Source organism: Myxine glutinosa, chromosome 10, assembly GCF_964187855.1.
Source record: "Myxine glutinosa chromosome 10, kmMyxGlut1.1, whole genome shotgun sequence".
Classification (NCBI taxonomy): domain Eukaryota; kingdom Metazoa; phylum Chordata; class Myxini; order Myxiniformes; family Myxinidae; genus Myxine; species Myxine glutinosa.
In genome coordinates, this window is record NC_136270.1 from 105166181 (window position 1) to 105178680 (window position 12500).

Genomic DNA, 12500 nt, shown 5'->3' on the forward strand with positions numbered 1-12500 from the left:
AGTTACCTTCTCTCCTCATACTCTGTCTCTCTCCTCCAAAATGTGAGTTACCTTCTCTCCCCATACTCTGTCTCTCTCCTCCCAAATGTGAGTTACCTTCTCTCCCCATACTCTGTCTCTCTCCTCCCAAATGTGAGTTACCTTCTCTCCCCATACTCTGTCTCTCTCCTCCCAAATGTGAGTTACCTTCTCTCCCCATACTCTGTCCCTCTCCTCCCAAATGTGAGTTACCTTCTCTCCCCATACTCTGTCCCTCTCCTCCCAAATGTGAGTTACCTTCTCTCCCCATACTCTGTCCCTCTCCTCCCAAATGTGAGTTACCTTCTCTCCCCATACTCTGTCTCTCTCCTCCCAAATGTGAGTTACGTTCTCTTCCCATACTCTGTCCCTCTCCTCCCAAATGTGAGTTACCTTCTCTCCCCATACTCTGTCCCTCTCCTCCCAAATGTGAGTTACCTTCTCTCCCCATACTCTGTCTCTCTCCTCCAAAATGTGAGTTACCTTCTCTCCCCATACTCTGTCTCTCTCCTCCCAAATGTGAGTTACCTTCTCTCCCCATACTCTGTCTCTCTCCTCCCAAATGTGAGTTACCTTCTCTCCCCATACTCTGTCTCTCTCCTCCCAAATGTGAGTTACCTTCTCTCCCCATACTCTGTCCCTCTCCTCCCAAATGTGAGTTACCTTCTCTCCCCATACTCTGTCCCTCTCCTCCCAAATGTGAGTTACCTTCTCTCCCCATACTCTGTCTCTCTCCTCCGAAATGTGAGTTACGTTCTCTTCCCATACTCTGTCCCTCTCCTCCAAAATGTGAGTTACCTTCTCTCCCCATACTCTGTCCCTCTCCTCCCAAATGTGAGTTACCTTCTCTCCCTATACTCTGTCCCTCTCCTCCCAAATGTGAGTTACCTTCTCTCCCCATACTCTGTCCCTCTCCTCCCAAATGTGAGTTACCTTCTCTCCCCATACTCTGTCTCTCTCCTCCAAAATGTGAGTTACCTTCTCTCCCCATACTCTGTCTCTCTCCTCCCAAATGTGAGTTACCTTCTCTCCCCCAATCCAATTCTTTCTGTCTCCTATCATCCTCCCTTATACTCCTTGTCTCAACTTCAAACTCATTAATTTAGCCACAACCCTCACTGAAAAATGTAGTAAATCGACGTAAATAAATCAAGTGATTTGGTTACAATCATGGTTTTGTGTTATGCCACATTTACAGGAACCCGATTCCACACCTGATCCTATTTTTCCCACATTATTTCCAGGGACGGCAGAATTGCCCTGCTTGTGGAACACCGGGATGACAGTTTATGGTTGGGTCGGGATTCGAACCCAGGCTAGATAGCTCAGAGGTGCATACGCACAACGCACCTGATGTTTGTAACAATATTTAAATCGTTAACCCAAGTTCTTCGAAGAGCGCCAAACGTGTACAGCAAAATGTTCATGCAGTTAATTGAGATTTCCAAACTAATAAAGTCCAACTGATGATATCATGGATCAGGATCACCGTCACCATGTGTGAACGAGTGCCATGTACTAACGCAGGAAGGTATTTGTTAACATTATTAAGACTAGCAACGGTACCCGCCCTATGGGCGGGGCTTCAATTGGGAGGCCCAAATGAAAAGGCAAAATATCAGAAATTTAAGGCTTTTTTTGTTTTAAACGATTTATATAAACATCCGTTGAATCATATCACACGCAAATCATCAAAATCTAAACAGTATTTGTAGAATTTCAATAAAAGCCACATCACTGTTCATATCGGTAAATATTATTCCATCGTGTTTGGAAAACTGGAAAATTGGAAAAAAAATTGGAAAAACAATATGGCCTCTTTTACTCCAGGGGGTTTGGAAAAACTGGAAAATTGGGAAAAAACTGGAAAAACAATATGGCCTCTTTTACTCCAGGGGGTTTGGAAAAACTGGAAAATTGGGAAAAAACTGGAAAAACAATATGGCCTCTTTTACTCCAGGGGGTTTGGAAAAACTGGAAAATTGGGAAAAAACTGGAAAAACAATATGGCCTCTTTTACTCCAGGGGGTTTGGAAAAACTGGAAAATTGGGAAAAAACTGGAAAAACAATATGGCCTCTTTTACTCCAGGGGGTTTGGAAAAACTGGAAAATTGGGAAAAAACTGGAAAAACAATATGGCCTCTTTTACTCCAGGGGGTTTGGAAAAACTGGAAAATTGGGAAAAAACTGGAAAAACAATATGGCCTCTTTTACTCCAGGGGGTTTGGAAAAACTGGAAAATTGGGAAAAAAATTGGAAAAACAATATGGCCTCTTTTACTCCAGGGGGTTTGGAAAAACTGGAAAATTGGGAAAAAAATTGGAAAAACAATATGGCCTCTTTTACTCCAGGGGGTTTGGAAAAACTGGAAAATTGGGAAAAAAAATTGGAAAAACAATATGGCCTCTTTTACTCCAGGGGGTTTGGAAAAACTGGAAAATTGGGAAAAAAATTGGAAAAACAATATGGCCTCTTTTACTCCAGGGGGTTTGGAAAAACTGGAAAATTGGGAAAAAAATTGGAAAAACAATATGGCCTCTTTTACTCCAGGGGGTTTGGAAAAACTGGAAAATTGGGAAAAAAAATTGGAAAAACAATATGGCCTCTTTTACTCCAGGGGGTTTGGAAAAACTGGAAAATTGGGAAAAAACTGGAAAAACAATATGGCCTCTTTTACTCCAGGGGGTTTGGAAAAACTGGAAAATTGGGAAAAAAATTGGAAAAACAATATGGCCTCTTTTACTCCAGGGGGTTTAGAAAAACTGGAAAATTGGGAAAAAACTGGAAAAACAATAAACCCTATTTTACCCCAGGGGGTCACAGGATTACCCACTCAAAATTTCGTTGCGATCGGTTCAGACGTTTTTGCGGTACCTAGGAACAGACGGACAGACAGACAGACATTTGGTGAATTATAGTAAGATTTTTGAAACCATGTTCAAACTGTCGCATGATACACCTGAGCCAGGCGTCGGTATGGATTGGGCGGCCATGATAGGTAATAGGTAAATGTGTAAAATATGACCCAGTCGGAAGCCCTCTCTCCAACAAAGCTGTCATGCTGGGACTCCATAACTGCAGAAAATGATTGAAAATGACTGATTCACCAGCCTTGCTGTTCAGAGTTATATCCCGCTGCATGGTTATTATCCCACAGAGAGGAGGTTAAGCCGGTTGTCTCTTCTGCTTCCACTCAATCGGAGATCATGTAATCAATAACATATTCATAGAATACGTGAAAAGGCATTTATTTATGATGTATGTAAAAATGCCAAAAAATTTATTTTTCCCACATTCCCCATCTACCACCTATGTGAACCCACCCCATCTCAATTCCTTCCTCATTCATTCCTTCAACACCCCCTTCACTTTTCTATCCTTCAGTGAGTGGAACACCTTGTGAACGTCCAGGCGTAATTTGAGGCATTTGCATACGTATTAAATAAATTGTCCCTTTGGGATAACGAGTCCATGTTGGTAAAAGTGGCAAACCACACAAACACACACACACACACACACACACACACACACACACACACACACACACACACACACACACACACACACACACACACACACACACACACACACACACACTCACACACTCACCGTGGAACAGTCTCTGTTGAGGTAATATAGGAGGGCGTTGTTTCGTAACACAAACCAGTAGCGGCGCCAGTAGAGTCGCTGAGGTGGGGTGGGAGGGGATGAGGGAGGGAGAGATATGATTCTATTTGCACATCTCCACAAAGTCATACATTTCAGTTCGACAGTCTATTTCTGATGATGGTGAACGAGTGATATGAGTGGGGGAGTAAGGAAAGAGGAAAGAGGTTTAGGAAAGGGCATGCATTATATATATATATATATAATGGTATCTGTAATCTGGTTCTCCAACCTAATGAGCGGACAACATGACGTCATCGCCATGCACGTCCGCCTTGCCTGCAAAGTTCCAGAGGAACCATCTAGCAGTGCGTCATTACGGATTATAAATACAGATACTGTCACAAGTGCATGCAAAACTCACAGTTACCGACCTGGTTTCGCCCTTAATTAATTTTAATTAATTTTCGCCCTTAAGGGTGGTTTGTGGTATGAATTACACAGGGTGGTTTGCCATTGCCTTGCCAGCCATAGTTCGGACAGGAATCTGTAATTTGTTCATGGTGCTGGCGATAACTCGTCCACCAAATCATGCTGGCAGATAGGACACGCAGCTTAACGTCCCTCTGAGGAATGATGCACTTTTGATGCAACTTGTAGTCGGATTGGGAATCGAACCCAGACCAGACAGCTCAATGCAAGTGCGTCAGACATCGGAGCTTGAATACAAGTCGTGATGAATAAAACTTGTTACTAAAGCAGAGAATAGAAAACCAAGTTGTTTTGTGGTTTTGTAATCGCTTTGTCAACACAATGAAAGAGGCACCCGTGATGAGCCGGATGGACAGGCCCAACAGGTGGTGGTAACCGCTCTGTCAAGTCCCCTCCCTCACCCTGAGGGGCACAACACCCGACTGTGGAGAGATTTATCTACCCATTGAACAAATCATTTTTGAATATACACCTGTCTCTGATTATCACCATCTCTGATTATTATCAATATCACCCACCGCTTCACTGATAGGAATACCAAAGGTGGGGAGAAGAGAGAGGAGGGCTGAGGGGAGAGAGGAGGGTTGTGGATAGAGGAGGGTTGTGGATAGAGGAGGGTTGTGGATAGAGGAGGGTTGGGGAGAGAGAGAGAGGAGAGAGGAGAGAGGAGAGAGGAGAGAGGAGAGAGGAGAGAGGGGAGAGGGGAGATAGGGAGAGAGAGAGCGGGGGTTAGAGGGATAGGTGGTGAGAAAGAGAGGGGATGAGAGAGAGAGACAGAGAGAGAAAGGGGTTGAGAGAGAAAGGGAGTGAGAAAGAGAGAGAGGAGAGAGGTTGGCGGGGGTGGGGGGGGGGGGGGTGAAGAGGAGTAGGGAAGAGAAGGGGGAGAGATTCCGGCAGATGTGACGCCCAGTTAAACATCCATCTGTGGGATGGCATGCACATTGATTTTATCACCATGCCTGTAAAACACAGGGATGACAGTTTATAGCTTGGTCGGGAATTGAACCCAGGCGAGACAGCTCAGAGTTAGTGTATGAACCTTTCGAACATCCTGCCACTTGCTATGTTGCTATGTTGCCACTGAAAACATTTTCGATTTTCTTTTGAACTCGTAGTGCACTTGGCTCATTCTAATCCTCCAATTTATTTTGCCTTTCTAACTCCAGGGATGTCAACAGGGAGAATCGAGCTGCAGTCACAACGCACACTGCTTGTGCCATAGGATCCTCCACCTGCTTAATTATTTTTGTTGCACTCAATAAAGTTAAACTTTAGGCACATTTCTTAATCTTTTCTTCACTCAATATTGTCTTGTCCCCAGGGCTAAGACCCCAAGAAGACAAATGGCCAAAACAAGCTTTAACTCTGAGGTGTATACCCAACTTGGCGGTATTGACACGCCACGCGTGGGAAGGTTCGAGGTCTTACCTGATCGGGAACAACCCACAAACAAAGAAACGAACCAGGACGACAAAAGTAAAATTCACAAATAATGACTTTATTAAAAATAATGAAAGCAAATAAAATGAATGTGAGGTAATAATTAAAATTTCTAAATGAGGGACCCTCCATTCCGGCGCTTATAAAAACAAGGGGGGAAATAAAAGAAAATAAATAATGGCCTTTTGTATAGTGCCGGCACTTATCTCTCTCAACGAGGTCATGGAATGAAATGGCGGTTCCAGGTGGCATGAAACCTTTCCAACAATGGCGTGCAGTCGCTCTCCGCAGCGCCACATACGTGAGGCAATCCGGGCGGCGCTCCTCCTTAACTCCCCACTCGGTCTGAAGTGCCAAGAGTCCCACAAACTGTCGCCCCCACCTTCTTCTCACAGTGAAACCGGCCACGACGGCTAACACTGCTCTTCCTCAGCACCAGCGCCCCAAAACAGAACAGCCGCAACCGAGCGACCGAAAGCACAAATCAAACCGTCCGCCACAAAGCCAGAACCAGACGACCGAAAGACCAAGATGGCAAGACGCGTCCGTTTCTCCTTCAGCTCTCGAATGTTCCACGCTGACGTCACACTCTGTCCAATCACCGAGCTCTACTCGATCATCCCATCACGTCTCCACCAATGACAAAGGCCGGGGCGTGGCCTCCTCATTACAAGTCGTCGGGGTGGGGGGGGGGGGGGGGAAGTCCAGTCATCGTTCGGGAATGTTCGGATCGGGAATGTTCGAATGACGTCAAAGGCCGTGAGGTTGGATTTACGTGCCGATCGGCAAATGTGCGAATGAGTCCATTTGTTATAGTTGTTGTTTGGCGGGCTTTTTAATTGTAATAAAGACGGAGGGAACATCACGGGGCAATTACACACCGGGGTTATCATTAAGCCTTACCTAATTAGCATAACTCCACCCCTCGTATGGAGACACATATACGATCTTATTTTATACAGAGTCCCTATTTAGCTACATTGAGGTGGGTTCTTCTTCGCGACTCCCGGAGCATGCTAATTTATACGATTTTATCTCGGCCAAGGTTATTATTATTTTTTTTATTTTTTTTTTTTTTTTTGTATACAAGATCGAGGCTCGTGAAAGAGCGAACATTAATCACACAGAAAGACAAACCGACACATAAAACATATAACATCGGGAGCGGTAGACAAGATGGGGAGAGAGGGGGAAGGACACAAACACAACATTTGAGAGCAGGGACCGAGAGACATGGAGACATCGAGAGATCTGAGAGAGGGCGAGGGCTTTGGGGGGAGGGCATGGGAAGGGGGTGGTGGGAGAGGTATAAAACATATGGACACTGCCAGGACTTCCACGAAAGAAGTTGGAATTTCAAACAAGGTGGATCTGGGGTGAATTAGCGGGGGTAGAAAAGATCAAGGTTTTGGATGGGGGAAGATAAGAGATGGTGGTGAACAGCTGTTTTAAAGACCTGGAGGGAGGAGTGGGATTGAAGGGAGTGAGGGAGTTTGTTCCAGAGGCGGGAGAAAAGAGGAATGAAAGAGTGAAGGTGAGCAGAGAGCCGAGATTTCGGCAGTTTAACCATCAGAGGGTTGCTGGCAGATCTTGTGCGACCTGTAGGAATATTTGGGGGACAGAGCACAGAGAGAGCTGGGGGTGCAAGGCCGGAGAGGAGTCGGTAGAAGACAGAAAGACCACCTACCTGCCTGCGGTGAGTGAGTGAAAGGCCCTCAGAGATAGCTTCATCGCGGGAGATTCCAATAATTCTGAAAGCTTTGGTTTCAACAGCGTGAAGCCGAGCTAGGTGTGAGGCAGGAGCACCGGCCCATAGGGGAGAACAGTATTCCATTGAGCTGCGGATGAAAGCCTTGTATGTGGTGAGGAGCTCAGGTGTGCCGAGGAAGGACTTCGCACGACGGAGGATGCCTAGTCGGCGACTGGCTTTGGAGGCCAGCTTGGAAATGTGGTTTTCCCAAGAAAGATCATGGCAGATAGTGAGACCCAAAAGCTTGAGCGACAGAACTTCTTGGAGAGGATTGTTGAGAAAGTAGATGGGAGGGTTGTCCAGTCGATCTTTTCGGAGAGACATAGTAAGAGTGTGAGATTTGTCAAGATTGAAAGACATGTTCCACTTGTTTTACCAGTCTGTGATTTTGTCCAAGTCTTCAGAGAGTGAGGAGGCTGCAGACTGCCGATCTGAGGGAAGAGGAATGGAGCGGCAGAGAGTGGAGTCATCAGCAAAGAGATAGAGACGATTTTCAAGAGAGTCAGAGAGATCATTGATGAAGACCAGAAAAAGCACGGGGCCCAGAACACTGCCTTGGGGAACTCCAGCCTGAACAGGAAGAGGAGATGAGAGAAACCCATTCAGGGCCACACGTTGACGACGACTAGAGAGGAAGTCCGCCAGCCATGCGTGGAGATTTCCATGGATACCAAAGGAGGAGAGTTTGGTGAGCAGAGCGGGGTGCAAGACCATGTCGAAGGCACGTGATATGTCGAGGGAGACAGCTCTAATTTCCTGTTTGGCATTGAGGACCTCCATCCATTGTTGAGACAGCAGAAGCAGCATGTCCAGAGTAGAGTGACCTGGTCTGAAACCAAATTGATGATCAGAGATCAAGCCATTGGAGAAGAGGAAAGATTTCATATCCGAAGCAATGATGGATTCCATGACTTTGCTGATAATTGGGAGAAGGCTGATTGGTCTGTAGTTGCTAGGATCTGTTTTTGCACCTTTTTTGTGCAAAGCGGTGATGTTGGCTGATTTCCAAGCAGATGGCAGTTGACCTTGAGCAAAAGAGAGGGTGAAGAGAACAGAGAGAGGGTGAGATAGAGCAGCAGAGCAGGATTTTAGGACCCGTGGGCTGATGCCGTCGGGTCCAGTTGCAGAATCAGACTCGAGGGTTGACAGAAACTTTTCCACCTTGTCAGGAGGAAAGGACACGGAGTCCAGGAGCAGCAGGGTACGACTGGGTATGGTGGGTACAGAGAGGGATGGGTTTGGGACACAAGATTTAGAGGCAAACACAGAGTTGAGGCATTCAGCTTTTTCACGTGCGGAGTCAGCTGTGTAGCCATTTGAGGTAAGGGAGGGGATGGAGGGGGAACAAACACCAGAAACGGATTTGACCAGACGCCACCAGGATTTGGAAGAGGGAGACAGATAAGAGAGTTCGGTCTTGAGAACGGAGAGATATTGTTTCCTGGCTCTCCTGAGGGTGGACACACACTTGTTTCGGGCTTTGTGAAAGGAAATGAGATTTCCTTCCGTTGGATTTGCTTTCCAGGAGACGAAGGCAAGTTGTTTCTGGGCAACAGCCTCACCACAAGATTCCATGTACCATGGACGGGAGGAAGGGTATGACAACTGAGGCGAGATGGGATAAATCTGTGCATGAGAGAGAGCAATTTACTTTGGAAGAATTCCCAGGATGAGTTGATGTCAGAGGTGGTAGAGATGGGAGACCAGTCCAGATGATTGATGGCTGCTTGAAGACCGTGCCAGTTGGCCTGAGTGAAATGCCAGACTCGTCGACGCTGAGCAGGCTCCCTGAGGATGGTCAGAGAGATGTCCACTTTAACAAGGACATGATCAGATGATCCGATTGGAGCAGAAGAAGAGCAGCAGACATTTTCAGGGAAGTTAGTCATAACCAAGTCCAGAAGAGAAGATGTTCCGTTTACTGAGATCCGGGTCGGGAAATTGACAGATTGTGTCAGTCCCAGTGAGTCGCAGAAGTCCTTTGCTGAGGAGCCATGGCTGGTGAGAGAGGTACCCACACCCAGCCAACTGGCATGATGACAGTTGAAATCACCACATATGAGGAAGAGAGAGTTGGGATGAGTAGATAGAAGTTGGTCCATATTATCAGACAGCGAGGTGTAGATGGAGTCATCACTGTTTGGTGGACAGTACAACACACATATGAACAAGAGGTGGGAGCGAAGGGGAAGCCGTAGCCAGAGGTATTCCTGGGGGTGAGGTGGAGAGAGTGCAGTGCAGGGCGAGTGAGGAAGAGAGTTTTTGATAAAGATAGCAACCCCGCCTCCAGGACGAGGCTCAGGTCTATCATACCGGAGGAAGGAGTAGCCCGGGAGAGATACTAAGGAATCAGAGACATCATAAAGGAGGAAAGTTTCTGTTAAGCAGATCACGTCTGGTTTGACAGAAGCAACCTGTATGGAGAGATCAGTTAAGTTTGAACGAAGGCCCCGGATGTTTGAGGTCCATACCGTTAATGAAGAGGAAGGGGGAGCATCAGATACAGAACAGGGGGGAGGAGGGGTAGGGTAAGATGTGGAAGAGGTGGAAGAGGTAGGGAGAGCTGTTGAAGGTGTGTCAGAGATTTCAGAATAGCTCGGAGAAAGGGAAGGATGGGGCGGACAAAAGGTTTGATGGTGATTGGGTGAGGCACAATGAGGTGTTATTTGAGGAGGGGGAAGAGCGAGGCAGAAGGTTGGGGGAGATGGAGGTGAGAGTTGGAAGGGGGAAGAAGCAGGGAGGATGCTTTGAGGAGGGGGAGTGAGAGGGGGGAAATTGAGAAGCAATGAGGGTGGGGAGATTTGAAGGGGAGGGGTGAGGGGGGAGTTTGGGAGGGAAGGGACAAGGGGAGGGATTTGAAAGGGATGGGATATGGGGGAGATTTGGAGGGGAGGGGTGAGGCAGGAGTCTAGGAGGGGAGGGGCGAGGGGGCGTCTTGGCGGGGAGGGGTGAGGGGGTAGTTTAGGAGGGAGGGGGCAAGGGGGGAGATTTGAAAGGGATGGGTGATGGGGAAGATTTGGAGGGGAGGGGTGATGGGGAAGATTTGGAGGGGAGGGGTTATGGGGAAGATTTGGAGGGGAGGGGTGAGATTGGATTTTAGAAAGTGTACGATTTATGGGAAACGAACATTTATTGCAAAATGGGTTTCTTGTGACCTTCGAGTTAAAAATACGTTTAAGGACGCTGGATGGAGGATGGAGTGCAGGAGAGTTTAGGGAATGTAGAAAAAAGGCACTATAGGAGATGGATATTTTTTTTGGGATGAATTGATTTGGTGAGCAAGTCGAAAGCAGCCTTTTAAAGAAGAAGAAGAAAAAGGTGTTATAAAATATGATGGAATACATAACTTGAGGGGAAAGTGTAAACATTGAAGGTTAATAACAGTGAAAACTATCTGGGGAAATGGGGGAGAAACACGTGGTCGAAGAACGAACGAACGAATAAGAATGAATAAACGAATGAGAACAGAGAAGGAAATGTATTATTTTTTTTATTTTTTTTGAGTTGAGATTTACACAAGGAAGTAGGCTATGGGTGAAAAGACTGGGAATACAGAGAACGAAAGTTATTGGATCACAAACGACGGACCGCTGAGAGAAAAACAAAGCCTCAAGGTTGTACAGTGTACACTGTACAAGGCCTCAAGACACGACACGAATTAACACGATTTTCAATACAGGTATGAAAGATTTGCACCGAAAAATCTTCGTCGGGACACAATATACGTACAACACCATAAATAAATACAGTTTTAACGAAAATACAAATGGGAACAATCACTTAACTTCGATTTCAAATCGTTCGCGACGCGGCAAAGGCCTTGCTCGCGACACGGCAAACAGACGATCAATTTATGAAAGATAAACACCGAGAAACGACCAAAGTTGCACACAATAACGTCACACACCGAAAGATAAATACAGTTTCGACAAAATACAATTGTGAACAGACTTAACTTCGAAAAACGTGGAGACCGTGTGGAGCTTCGAAAATCCCTCCCACCGTCTCCGAGATCTCGCGAGATCTCCTCTCATCTCCTCATCACGAAACAAAATTTCATCGTTTACCCCCCACAAACGTAATATTATAATTGTGGGAACAGTAGAAAAAGTTAAGTATAATGCTTTGACAATTTCACATTTTCTTGTGTAAATATGAAGAAGGTGAGAGCCTTGCTTAAAACTTTGTTAAAAGATATACACTTAGTTATAAAAAGGGGTAATTTCTTCAAATTTTCAGCTCTCACTCCAGATTGACATTTACCAGCTCCAATCCTCAAATCTGAAGACAGATTTCAATTATATACTTTAATTAGTCCATGAAAGGCCATCGTGGTTAATCATCAAGGCATTTTTGAATAGGCCGAAACAAAATGGCAGCTTAAGACCCTGGCGAAGTGACAGGAGGCTGAACAAAGATAAGCCTTGTTTTTTTGTTTTTCATGTGAGCAGTCCATTGATCATCTTCAAGAGGTGTTAAATTTACCCAAATACCTCGTCTTAACTATGTGCTTCCTTGGAGATTACCTAGTCTGTGCGCAAAGTTTCGGGTCACTCGGTTTCATGGTTTTGGACCAATGGAGGAGAAACAGACACACTTTCTTTTATTATTGTATATTGACTACTTGGGCTGTTCAAAAAGTTCTCGAAAATAGTCCAGCAAACGTAAACTTCCTTTTTCAATATACATGTAGATCTCATTGGTGAGGCAATTTGTTTCAGAAATAATAACATACATGACATATGATGCATATTCAAGAGTGCACACTCACCTCGAAGCTGATACCCCATGTTCAAATCCCGACGTAGCTATAAACTGCCATCCAGGTGTTTCACAGGCAGCGTGGTTCATCAATGTGTGTGTGTGCCATCCCTCGGATATCAGTTGGTGGATGTTAAAGATCCCACGGTGTCCTACGCGAAGAGTAGGCGAGCTATCGCCGGCATCCTGACAAAATTACAAATTCCTACCCTGACCTTAGTCAAACGTCAGACCTGGCCAACAGTTTCGTGAAAGACTTCGGCAAAGCTTCCCCCAGGCAACCGCACAAAAACGTGGGAATATAACAAAAAGAAGAAGTGCAAGAAGAAGAAGTGTAAGAAAAAGAGGATTAAAGAATAAATAGGTTGTTTGAAAATATAATTATTGTATCTCATTTCAAAAACATTTTGTGAACGTACCCCCCACAATGCC

The 12500-nt window shown here is 45.7% G+C and overlaps 1 protein-coding gene across 1 annotated transcript in view; it reads right to left on the minus strand.

The window, feature by feature from the left end:
* LOC137433882 (uncharacterized) overlaps positions 1-12500 on the minus strand; it is a 75520-nt gene that overhangs the window by 62426 nt on the left and 594 nt on the right. Inside the window, exon 2 of the mRNA XM_068126322.2 lies at positions 3629-3706. Coding sequence (XP_067982423.2) covers positions 3629-3706 — 78 coding nt within the window. The remainder of the gene's footprint in view (positions 1-3628; positions 3707-12500) is intronic.